At 31.2% G+C, this 11482-nt stretch overlaps 2 protein-coding genes across 3 annotated transcripts; one reads left to right on the top strand and one right to left on the bottom strand.

Moving 5' to 3' along the window:
• Window positions 1-248: 248 nt before the first annotated feature.
• On the top strand, window positions 249-7299 carry LOC119834254 (tyrosine-protein kinase transmembrane receptor Ror). Its single transcript, XM_038358590.1, has 4 exons — window positions 249-2810; window positions 2884-3026; window positions 3219-3368; window positions 4187-7299. The coding sequence occupies exons 1-4, from the start codon at window positions 546-548 to the stop codon at window positions 4533-4535; spliced, it is 2907 nt and encodes a 968-aa protein (XP_038214518.1). The 5' UTR covers window positions 249-545; the 3' UTR covers window positions 4536-7299.
• Window positions 7300-7308: 9 nt separating this feature from the next.
• Window positions 7309-11328, bottom strand: LOC119834255 (zinc finger protein 287-like). Of its 2 annotated transcripts, none has more exons than XM_038358592.1 (11): window positions 11067-11328; window positions 10834-10981; window positions 10586-10733; window positions 10361-10444; window positions 10149-10223; window positions 9532-9764; window positions 9192-9310; window positions 8531-8639; window positions 8244-8390; window positions 7673-7868; window positions 7309-7494 (listed from the first exon to the last, which is right to left on the bottom strand). In XM_038358592.1, exons 6-11 carry the CDS (start codon window positions 9724-9726, stop codon window positions 7355-7357), a joined length of 906 nt encoding a protein of 301 aa, XP_038214520.1. In that variant the 5' UTR covers window positions 9727-9764; window positions 10149-10223; window positions 10361-10444; window positions 10586-10733; window positions 10834-10981; window positions 11067-11328; the 3' UTR covers window positions 7309-7354. The 2 variants fall into 2 exon arrangements, with proteins under 2 accessions (XP_038214520.1, XP_038214519.1); XM_038358591.1 differs by having other exon boundaries at window positions 10834-10964; window positions 11067-11326.
• Between the last annotated feature and the right edge of the window lie 154 nt (window positions 11329-11482).

The raw sequence follows: 11482 nt of genomic DNA, 5'->3' as shown, positions 1-11482 counted from the left end.
GTGACTGAAGGGATGAATATAAAAAGGAATGATCATATAACGGACAGGAAAAAAATATATGATTCAGATTGCCAACGTGTAGAGTACATTCACACATTTCATTATTTAATACGACCGTCTTACTTTGACACTGGCTTAAAGGTCTAGTAACTAAGCCATTAAAACTAAAAAAAAAAAAAATACTTTGACATTTTGTTTTAATGTTGCCATATTGTTACAATTCAAATTATGAAATCTGAATATTATTTTGCTTGGCGCTTGGTGAACTTGGGATAAACATTACCTTTGGATCTTTGGCAAATACCTTACTTATGACTGTAATCTACATAACATTCGGACTGTGGCTGCGTTACGCGCCTATGTTATTAGTTAAATTCGGGTATTGTTTTCGAATTCGTAATTGATTTCTATGGAAATATACTGCTTCGTATAATGAAAATCAACAACTGACATTCTCTTGTGAGAGAATTTGAAGATCTAAATGACCCTTTTGCGTCTAGATATGTGTTATTGTTAACGCACAAGGATTGAAGTGATGTTTAATCATGAAAGTCGTTTATATCGTAGTTATTGTTAGTATTTTATACAAGTGCCAACCTGTAATATCGAAGGGCGAGCCGTTATCGTTGCTTAAATCCAATTATTCTTCGGAACAAAAAGGATGGAATATAGAACTCGATATTTATTTTGCCAAAACATTAGCACCTCTAATAAAGAAAGCACCAGGGACGGATGTTCGGTTAAAATGTGAGGCTATTATAAATTTTAAGAAAGTTGAGAAATTCACTAAAAATAAAGAAGGCATAGAGACATCTTTAAAGGAATTACCACCAGATCACATAATTCAAAATTTAATTATGAATGTGAAAGCATATTGGTTAAAAGATAACAGAGCTATAATTGAAAACATAAAGACCAAAACTAAAGTTGATAAAACAAATCGTATCATAGGCACTACTTTAAAAATAAAAAATGTAACCAGGTCTGATGAGGGCAATTATACATGTGTTATTAAGCAAAATTATGAGAAGAAATTAACTACAAGATTAATTGTTGACAGTGACATTGTAGAAAATAATGAACTATCTACTTCTATATTGCCTAGTAATGAAGATGGTAATGAATTTATAACTGATATAAAAACAACACCTAATTTGGTGTCAGAGGGAATGATTGCTCAAGACAATGTTGCAAGTAAGAATTTAACAGTAATTCAAGTGTTAGAGCCTATTTGCCAAGAGTATGTAGGAAAAGTGTGCAAGTCACATCTCAGCGGACAATTTGTTTATATACCATACAATACAACACAGGCAGCTTTAGAAGATAAGTTACTTAAAGCATTCCAAGTGACTAAATATTCTAATGAGATTAGTTCTCATTGTGAACAATATGCCCTTCCTAGTCTTTGTTACTCAACATTTCCGATATGTAGACATCCTTTTGTTACAAATGAGAAATATTTCATTGAAGCTAGGAAGATATTTAAATTGCATCCTGACTCAGAAATTGGCAATATCAATGATATTCCAAAAGTTATATATGATAAATTACCGAATGGATTACAGCCTCAATTGGTGAATACTACATCTATAGGCATTTTCAACTTTAGATATAATTCAACAATTTTAAGACGAGTATGCAAACAAGATTGTGAGATATTAGAGAATGAACTCTGTCAAACAGAATATGCTATTGCGAAAAGACATCCACATATTGGACAACAGTTGACTCTAGAAGAATGCCAAGATTTGCCAGAACATGACCCTGGTTGCTTAGAAATTGGTATAGGCACTTTGATACTCTCTGATGATGAATGCTATTGGGAAGATGGTAGTGGATACTTAGGCAGGGTGAATGTAGCTAACAATGGAATGCCCTGTGTTGCATGGTCTAAACAGATGAACATTAGAATGTCAGAATATCCAGAATTAGCTGGTCGGCACAGCTATTGTAGGAACCCAGGTGGAAAGAAATCTCAGCCATGGTGTGTCATTGACAATGATGGCAAAACAGAACAGTTATGTGACATACCAAAGTGTGCTCATAGAATTTGGATATACATTCTTGGTGTATTCTTTTTCCTTATTCTAATAATTGGTGGCTTTATAACATGTGTCCTGAGAAGAAAACGAAAAGGTAGTGCATCCACTATAAGGGATATAAACTTACCAAATGCAGATAAAAATATATATGGAGACTCAAGGCTTAATTCTCCAATAGAAATGAATGATTTGCTGGCAAATCAGAACAATGGTAGTCAGCCTCATTTGACTAGAAATGTTAGAGGAAATGGTGTTCTTCGAGTACCTCAATATTCCTTATCTCAGATCAAGTTTCTTGAAGAATTGGGTGAGGGGGCATTTGGTAAAGTCTACAAAGGCGCGCTTAAAAAGAATGGAGAAACACTATATGTTGCAGTGAAGGCATTGAAGGAAAATGCATCAGCAAAAACGAAAGCTGACTTTAGACGAGAAATTGATTTAATTTCAGAGCTGACACATGAAAATATAGTTTGTATTGTAGGAGTTGCTTTACGAGAGGAGCCATTGTGTATGCTGTTTGAATTCATGGCTCGTGGAGATCTGCATGAGTTTTTAATGGGCAGAGCACCACCATCTGGAAAAGGATTGCCCCCTATGCGCTTGCTAAACATTGCAAGTAACATAGCCTCTGGAATGCAGTACCTTGCCTCTCATCACTATGTTCATAGAGACTTGGCAGCTAGAAATTGTTTAGTTTCGGATGATTTCATTGTTAAAATATCCGATTTTGGTTTATCAAGGGATATCTACAGTTCTGATTATTACAGAGTGAGTCAAGGGACTGATATTTCAGTTTTATTTAGAAAATTACAGTTTATTAACAAATTTAATTTTTTTATAGGTTCAATCAAAGAGCTTACTTCCTGTGCGTTGGATGCCGCCAGAATCTATTCTGTATGGTAAATTTACTACAGAAAGTGATATATGGTCCTATGGTGTTGTATTATGGGAGATCTACAGCTATGGACTACAGCCATATTATGGGTTTGTATTTATTATCGTAACTGACCTACATAGAAAGAACTAAAATAATGAATAAGGGAATTTATTGTCATGTTAAATGAAATCAATCGTAATGCGAGCTCCACCTTGCGAGAGTTGAGATTATATATGATTTATATTATAAATTTTAATTATAGCAAAATAATTTATTTTAAATATTATTATGTGCGTCAGGTATAGCAACCAGGAGGTGATATCGATGGTGCGTGGGGGTGAGCTGTTAGCGGCTCCAGCTGGCTGTCCGCCGCCCATGTACGCGCTTATGCGTGAGTGCTGGAGACACACGCCGCAGAGACGACCGAACTTTGAAGAAATTGTTAACAGGTAATCGTTCCATTGCACAATTTTTAAATGGCTGTTTTAGCGACACTAGAACTTCTCAGAAACTCAGCGACTTGACCGATCTCCTTATACTTAGATATCTATGTTTTATACCAAACGTGCAGTTGTACCGAATCGTTAATTAATTTTCAAAATTATTTACCTAATTAAAATAAATCTAGTGAATCATTTATTTATAATAAATATTTTTTGTTGTGCAAATAATATAAAGAACACTTTAAAATTAAAGTGTACGTAATGTTAAATTTACAGTGCGAATATAGTTGAGAAAGTTAGTCATGCAAGAGTAAAATTTTTATTATGTAGATATTTGCATGTAGACATGAAATTTCCAAAGAATTTGCTCCCACGTTTACGAACTAATTACATGTCGTGATCGTGTGAGTAAAGATAAGCGCTCACACAAATTCCTTTATAAACTAACAAACCTAGGTATATGGAATAGAGACGTCGCATTGAATTACATGCTAGCCACATTAGTGTCGTAGGGTCAATAAACTACCTATCGCAATCAATAACCGGGTTATATATACTTGATTATGTTTATCTTTTGATACGAAATACTTTATGCAGGATTTTTAAGTTCCACAGTTCCATTAATTCGAAAATAAATTCCATGACACTTTGTTATTTGTCTGTTTATCTATGAGGCACCAGCTTTATTTTATAATATGCTTGAGAAGCATATCAAATAATGGTAAGAGTAGACATTATCAAGTTCTAGTGGACTTGAATAAACTGATCTAAATTTATACGTATAAAACATATTTATAATACAAACAAAAATATATCGCTTATAGGATTCAAGAATGGATCCAAATGGGAGGTTGCCCAGAAACGGTCCCGCCCGATAACAGTAGCGCGTGCGGCTTCAAACCAACGTCCAGTCGGGAGCTGCAAGAGAGAGTGCCCCTACTTCCACCTCACTGCTCCTCGTCAAATGGCTCGCTGGCTACGGGCAGTTTAAAAAAATTCAGCACTGCAGGTAGTTCGAGAAATGACGACAACTTCTCCACTTGCAGCGAGGTACCCCCCCTTGCGCCGAAAACTAAAAAGCACAGTTCCGGTTCTTTGATAGATACAGATAAAGTAGGCACTAAAGAAACGATCGTCCGAATACCTAACACTCATTTTGGTAATGAAATTTAGTTTCATGCTAGTTGGAACGGTAGATGGTGGTGTTCAAGGTACGATTTTGATAGCTTTTGTCACTATTGCGTTTGCGTCCATATATTACATTAAAACTTAACACGATATGTAATGAATACGCAAATGCGATAGTAAACTAAATGTTAAAGTTCATCCTCGGCCCACATTTGTGACTTAGTTGTAAGTAAATTATCATTTCTATTGCTAATAGGTACACGCTAGTTTAAGATTAGTAAACCGCCTTATTTATTTTTTCAATTGTAACTTTATTTTAGTAGATTATTTATTTATTTTTGTTTTTCGTAAAAACTATTTCCAAGCGCTTTGTGAAGGACCAAATGTTGGTTAATTTATATTGAAATAGATGTACTTAGCGGTGAATTAGAAAAAAATACTCGAAATTTTCTCAGGCTGTTGAAGGATAGAGCAATTTATAAAGTTTTATACTTACATATGTTTTTAAACTTACTATAGCAAGAGAAAAGACAAAATATGGCAGAGAATAGTCTTCCTTAAATTCTGACATCTCCCATTAAAAAAAAAAACCATAATACTTATATAATATAAAAATATAAGTATTATGTTTTTTTATGAGTAAATGGAGGGCAGAGAGACACAGAAGAATATTTTAGCACTGAATATTTAAAGAAACCGCAAAATTTTATTTTTTTTTATATAAAGGTTGTAATTTTGGAATACGTAAATGAACAATATTTTAAATGACAATGTATTATAACTACAATGTATTATATTCCTCTAGCAGCTGTACTTATGAATGATGATGTATCAAAAAGATAAGCAGGCTATTAAGTCTGTTTATAAGCTGTAGTCTGTATCTCTCATGCAAAAAACAGATTATCAACATCTCGCTCGCTCTTCTAAATGACTCGGGCAATTACCTAATTAATTATTTGTATTCCCATTCTGGAGCGTGTGCAACGTATCGGACTTTAAAATCCTTTTAGGATGTCAGAGTAATTTGTGATTTCTGGGTTCTTTAAATTTTTTTGTTGCCTAATTTGCATACAATTTACAATTCAACCTCATATAACATAATAAAGTTCAGATCTTAGATTCGTATTCGATTTCTTATTTTGGATTACTGAATATACTGGAATCGACAAAGGTGCAAACTATAACTTAATAATAACACTTGATTAGTACTCTTTATAGAATTTACTTTTAACTGTATTTTGAATTAATTCACAAAAAACCACTTGTAGTTAATTGAGGCTATATATTTGTTTTTGTGTCACTATTGAAACATAGAATTGCAGGAATTTACCACATAGGTTAAGTGAGAAAAATAGCTATGTACTTACGTATGATTTATGCAATTAGGAAGTTGTATTCCGGAATGTCCTATTTATAGTATTAATTTAGAAATGCGATAGAAGCAGGAGAAAAGACATGACATGGTACTTCGTATAGTTAAAATTTGATTTTTTTAAGTAATTCTGTTCAGCTTCTGTTTTATTTTAATTTAATTTCCCGCTATAGGAATTGATGCGATCGCATTATCGTGATAAATTCTCGATTTCCATTAAAGTCACATATTAACTATTGTTTAATGTTGCCAATTCGTGTGGAGGTAGTTTCAGTTATTCATCCATCCTTAGTTATAAGATATACAACGAAGATTAAGTTTAATGACGTATCATAATTTATATTAATTACTATGTATTACATTTTGTGAAATTGAACACTGCCAATAGTTTTTAAGTTTATCAACTTTTGCATATCTCCATATAGGTATTATCAATAGAAGGGGAAGTCAGACCTCGAAGAAGAAACAGACTGTGGAGCATTTCCGTCCGTAATCGCGGATAAATTTTAAAATTAATCGCGGGTAAATCAAAAAAGGAGTAGCAATATAGTGTCGTTAGTTTTGTCGGTAAAGTTATACTTGTCTCTTTCTAAATGACCATTTAACATTCTTGAGGCAGTCATGTCTCCCCTACTCTTTATAATACCCCTACGTATATCACGCTCAAAATTGTTTAGCCGAGGATACTTGCCTTTTTATTGCACAAGTTGACAGCATTTTTATATTTTTATGAGTGTTGCCATTTTAACGCTAACCGCGTGTGTAGGGTTTTTGTACACCGCTAGAATAATTATTATTTAAACCATAAAAGTTTTAGCATTTATATAATGTTGTTTTGTTGTTATGAATAGGAATTAAACTTATCTAAAAAAAAAAAAAACTAAAACTTATCTACTCGAGTTAGATCTTGGTGTACACATTCATATCAATTACCAAGAAAATCAACAAATGTGCAGTGACTACGTTTATTGGTGAACATTTACGAAGCCACATACTTTCCATTTATATAGCTAGTAGACAATGATCAGTTTACTTATGTGTGCTTTTATATTTGAAATGATCACAGCTCATTTATACTTAAAAACCCATCGCATGTTAACACCTCTTCCAGTTAGATTTATTGTGATGAAATCAAGCAGATAGTCATGTGATTTGACGCGAATTTATGTAAAATAAAGTAATAATAGAGACGGTAAACATTTATCGACCACTTTATTACCCAAATTAATGCACACATTATTTGTTATTCAATGTATGTTTTTTACTGTAGATGTTGATACCATTTTTACTTTCTTATATTTATCGCTTAAGTAAACCACGGTACACGTTTCTGTACTTGCCAAAGACTTTTTTGTATGTGATACATTTACTTTTTTTACCTAGATGTAAAACCGTATTTCTATGCCGAATAATTTATAAAAATAAATGATTTCAAAATGATGGTTGTTTTATATTATTTATTTAACCATTTAACAATTATTAAATATATGTTTTATGAAAATATCTTCAAATTCACGTCTTCCTTTATCTTCTTTTTTATTAAGTCTTCTCCATGTACCCGCATATGCACTTTTAAGTTATTGTTACCTGTAAATGCTTTCTGGCAAACGTGGCACACGTATGGTTTAATCCCTAAAATCCAGAATTTAATTTAAAACGAATATTGAAGAAACGCATATTAAATATATAATTTATACTAGCTCATGCCAAAGATTGCATTTTTATTATTATTTTTTTTATAATGACATACAAATTTGAAATAATTGAAATAAAGGTACAATTTTTTTTTATTTGTATGTAGTACACAAACCTGTATGTATCCTACGATGTTTAATGAGCACCGCAGCATTATAGAAGGCCTTCGGACAAAACTCACATTGTTTTCTAGGAATACCCGCATGTTTGTCGAGGTGTTCTCTTAAAGAACCTTTATTTTTGTACGCAGCGGGACACTTGTCGCATTTATATTGCGCCACCGTAGAATGAGATGCCATATGCCTGCTTAACTGTTAAAAAACGAAATGTTTGGGTTATAGTTATAGCTATTTGGTTTTGTTTCTGCTTATAACCGTACTGCTTATACAGTACAGGTGGCATAAGGTCGACTTTCGCATATAAATTTACCATATGAATATTATGTCTATCTCTGCGAATGTTTATGAGCTTTTGTGATCCCTTACGATCCGGCGAACCACTAGCTCAGTTACCCCCTATGACATAAAAAATCACCACTATTTACTAGAAAAAATACTGTCAGTATCTATCGTATGCAATGTCAATGTAATGTGAATGTAACAAATATGTTTGTTTATATACTGTAACTGGAATAGTTGACCTGACTATATATATATATTTTTATTTTGTTGATATTTAAGACATACACTTTTCTGCTCCTTTCCACACACAGGACAAATTTGTAGCTGTTGCACTCGGCACTTATGGGTGTCCAAAGATTTCTGATCCTTAAGCCACTTTGCACATACATTACAGAACACTTTATCAGCTGTATGTTTACGTAAAGTATGACTCTGAAATTTTAATTTGAGAGACACATATAAACCATTCTATTTATGTACATTTTGTTTTTGATAGGTTCTTTTAAAAAAATATTTTAGTTGAACAAATCAATAACATTAGGTAACATTAGGAATTAATTAAACGTATGTACCTTAAGACTGGTAATTGTGTTACATGCAAAATCGCATTGCTTACATCGAACCAATTTTTCTTTGAAATGCGTTTTCAAGTGTATTTTTATACTGTTTCTGTAAGAAAATCTGTCAGGAAAAAATAAATCAATTTTTTCCATTAGTTCGTTTTGATATACTTAGAATGCTAAGTACAAACAAATCGATAATATGTTTATATATTAATGAAATGTACTTCATAACTACGATACCCAGTGTTGTTAAATTTTGGTGAGTGATTAAATGTATACTTCGAAATTTTAATTTTCACAAACAAGATAAATACCTGAACATTGTTGTATACATATCTACTCTATATTACAGTATGGATCAATAAGATACTAGCTGTTCGCTCCAGCATGGCTTGTGGTAAATAAATAGCATATATCACTCAGTGAAAATGCAGCTTTCTAATGGTGATAGAATTTTTTACAATGGTCCAGTTTTTTTTTATGTCAAACAAACTCAATAAAATTAGTTTAGCTAACTACATAGAAAATAAAAGTTCAAACTCAAATAAAATAAAAATATATAATATTCATCTAGACTTTAAATCCTCACCAAACTATTAGTGTAGCTAATACAAATTTGTTTGTTTGTGTAATTGAATAAATGTAATTAAAAAAAACTGTAACTTATTACATTTTTTGACAGTAATCACAAGTGTATTTTTTATTCGAGTGTGATAGCAACTGATGTTTCCTTAACTTTCTTGGATCACCATATCTTTGAAAGCATATATTGCACTCCAATTGAATATTCTGTAAAAGAAAGTTTCAATCATATTTCTTTTCTTCTTTTCCGTAAAAACAAGGAACAATAACCAATATGAGATTTAATTATTTATGTTAATTATTAATTTATACTTAATATATGCCCTATTATATATAGTTATAGTTATTATCATAAACATAAGTTTTTCACACAACAGCTTTTTAAACTATGTTTTATATATTCTAAAATACATATAAATAGGACTCACCTCATCACCTGAATGTACCTTTCTATAGTGATATTCTAAAGACGCTATACTTTTCTTCTTTTTCTTACAAATTAAGCAACATTTTCCATCTTCCTCATGCACTGCTCTATGAGCCAATGTCTGCCACCAATCTCTAAATTTTTGAAAGCATAAAGAACATTTGTTATATTCTTTATGCACCCATACATGCTCCATACAAATATTTTTTGTTTCAAATATTTTTGAACACAAACCTGAAATTACAAGTAATGTTGCATTGTGACTATAGAATAAAGGATGTTCAGAAGTGTGTACAGAAGTATTTTCCGTAATTATATACACTAATATTATAATGAAGAATTTGTAATAAAATAAGTTTTTACTCAAAAACTACTGGACAGATTTTAAAAACTCTTTCACTTTCTTGGTAAGGGAAATGAACACTATACCCAGCCCCTAAAAGGCAGAAAAAGGAAAAAAATTTCTGATGTATATTTTGGAGTTAGGATGGAACTGCAGCAATAATATACATTTAAAATAACTGTATTTAATGGCTACAGAGCTAAGTACAGTGACTTATAAAATTACGAGCACCCTTTTTTGTATTGTAGTAAATATATTTTACTTATAATAATTACCACATCCAAATTGCAATTTCTCTTCTTTTTTATCATAATTTATTCTCTTCCTTCTACTTCTTTCACAGTTTTTATCTGTAAACAAGAATTATACTTCATTGATTTGCATGTAATTAAATTGATTTTTTTTTTATTTAAAAAATAGTTTGTAAGAATATGTTTTGAATCCATCCCATTATCATACTATGATAGTAATGAATAAAGAAACTTACTATTTTTCACTTCTTCATTAATTTCCTTGCTTTTTAGACATACTTTTATTCTCCTGTTTGTTTTACAAACCTTGATTTCTTCATCTAGAATTATTAAAAGTTATAATATCAACCTATGATGTACAAGGAATATTGAGGATATTCCTTGTACTTTTTAGTAGTTATGATATTGAAATGAAATTTTTATGCTGAAGTTAGCTGTCCCTGAAAATTTTATAAACTTACCAGTCTCATGTTTATTTTTAATAATTTCATCAATAACTTCACCCCCATCTTTATCCTCTAAATATTCTTCCTCATAATATAAGTTATCATCATTATATAGTTCCTCCTCAATTTTTACATTGTTAAGATGTGTGTTTTCTGATTTCACCTAAAAACAGTGTTTAAAAATTTTAATTCAAACATTTATCACAAATGATTATTTCATAACATATTATTGTACATACATATTCCGTAATGTCTTAACTTACATCTATTTTGCATGATAGTTCACTCCTTAATACAGCATCTACAGAAATACATCCCGAAATTGACCAAAATTTTTAATAGTATCATAACATATACTGCATAAATGTTGTGGGAGACCATCATCTCCACTTACCTAAATAAAATAAAAAACTAAGTACTAATTAAAATGTATTCGAAGTGGGTTAAATAAGATTCAGTCATACATTGACTTATTATTAGTGTCATAAAAACTTACATCTAAGTTTGTTAACACATTAAAAGTTGATACACTATTTTCATCAAATACAAACACATTTTCACTTTTTACAAGACATGCTCTACATTTGGCCATTCTACTTCAAAATTATATGAAATGCATAGTTTGAATGGGATTGTATTCAGAAAACCATTGATACTAATTTTAATATCCTATTTTTAATACATTAAATGTAAAATGCTTTCACAACAAATACAAATAAATATTGAAAACTGATGGATTGTCATGTGTCAATATGTAATTTTAGTCAGCTGTTCATTCGTATAAAATATAGTGTCACATATTGTCAAATATCTGTTCATGATTCCAAAAGCTTTCCAAACAACTTACCCATTTTACTTCATTGATGGTTCACTTATTTGAAAACCTAATGCAAGAAAATGGTGACGTTTTAT

Source organism: Zerene cesonia, chromosome 19 (genome assembly GCF_012273895.1).
Source record: "Zerene cesonia ecotype Mississippi chromosome 19, Zerene_cesonia_1.1, whole genome shotgun sequence".
Lineage (NCBI taxonomy): Eukaryota > Metazoa > Arthropoda > Insecta > Lepidoptera > Pieridae > Zerene > Zerene cesonia.
This window is presented reverse-complemented; position numbering and strand designations above follow the sequence as displayed.

Excerpts from the sequence above, each read along its gene's own strand:
- LOC119834254 (XM_038358590.1), top strand. The coding sequence starts at position 546 with ATGAAAGTCGTTTATATCGTAGTTATTGTTAGTATTTTATACAAGTGC. Across the intron at positions 3,027-3,218 it reads GGACTACAGCCATATTATGG|GTATAGCAACCAGGAGGTGA; the intron begins GTTTGTATTTAT and ends TATGTGCGTCAG. Across the intron at positions 3,369-4,186 it reads TTTGAAGAAATTGTTAACAG|GATTCAAGAATGGATCCAAA; the intron begins GTAATCGTTCCA and ends TATCGCTTATAG.
- LOC119834255 (XM_038358592.1), bottom strand. The coding sequence starts at position 9,726 with ATGGAGCATGTATGGGTGCATAAAGAATATAACAAATGTTCTTTATGC. Across the intron at positions 8,640-9,191 it reads TGTGATTACTGTCAAAAAAT|ATTTTCTTACAGAAACAGTA; the intron begins GTAATAAGTTAC and ends TTTTCCTGACAG. Across the intron at positions 7,869-8,243 it reads GTGGAAAGGAGCAGAAAAGT|TTAAGCAGGCATATGGCATC; the intron begins GTATGTCTTAAA and ends GTTTTTTAACAG.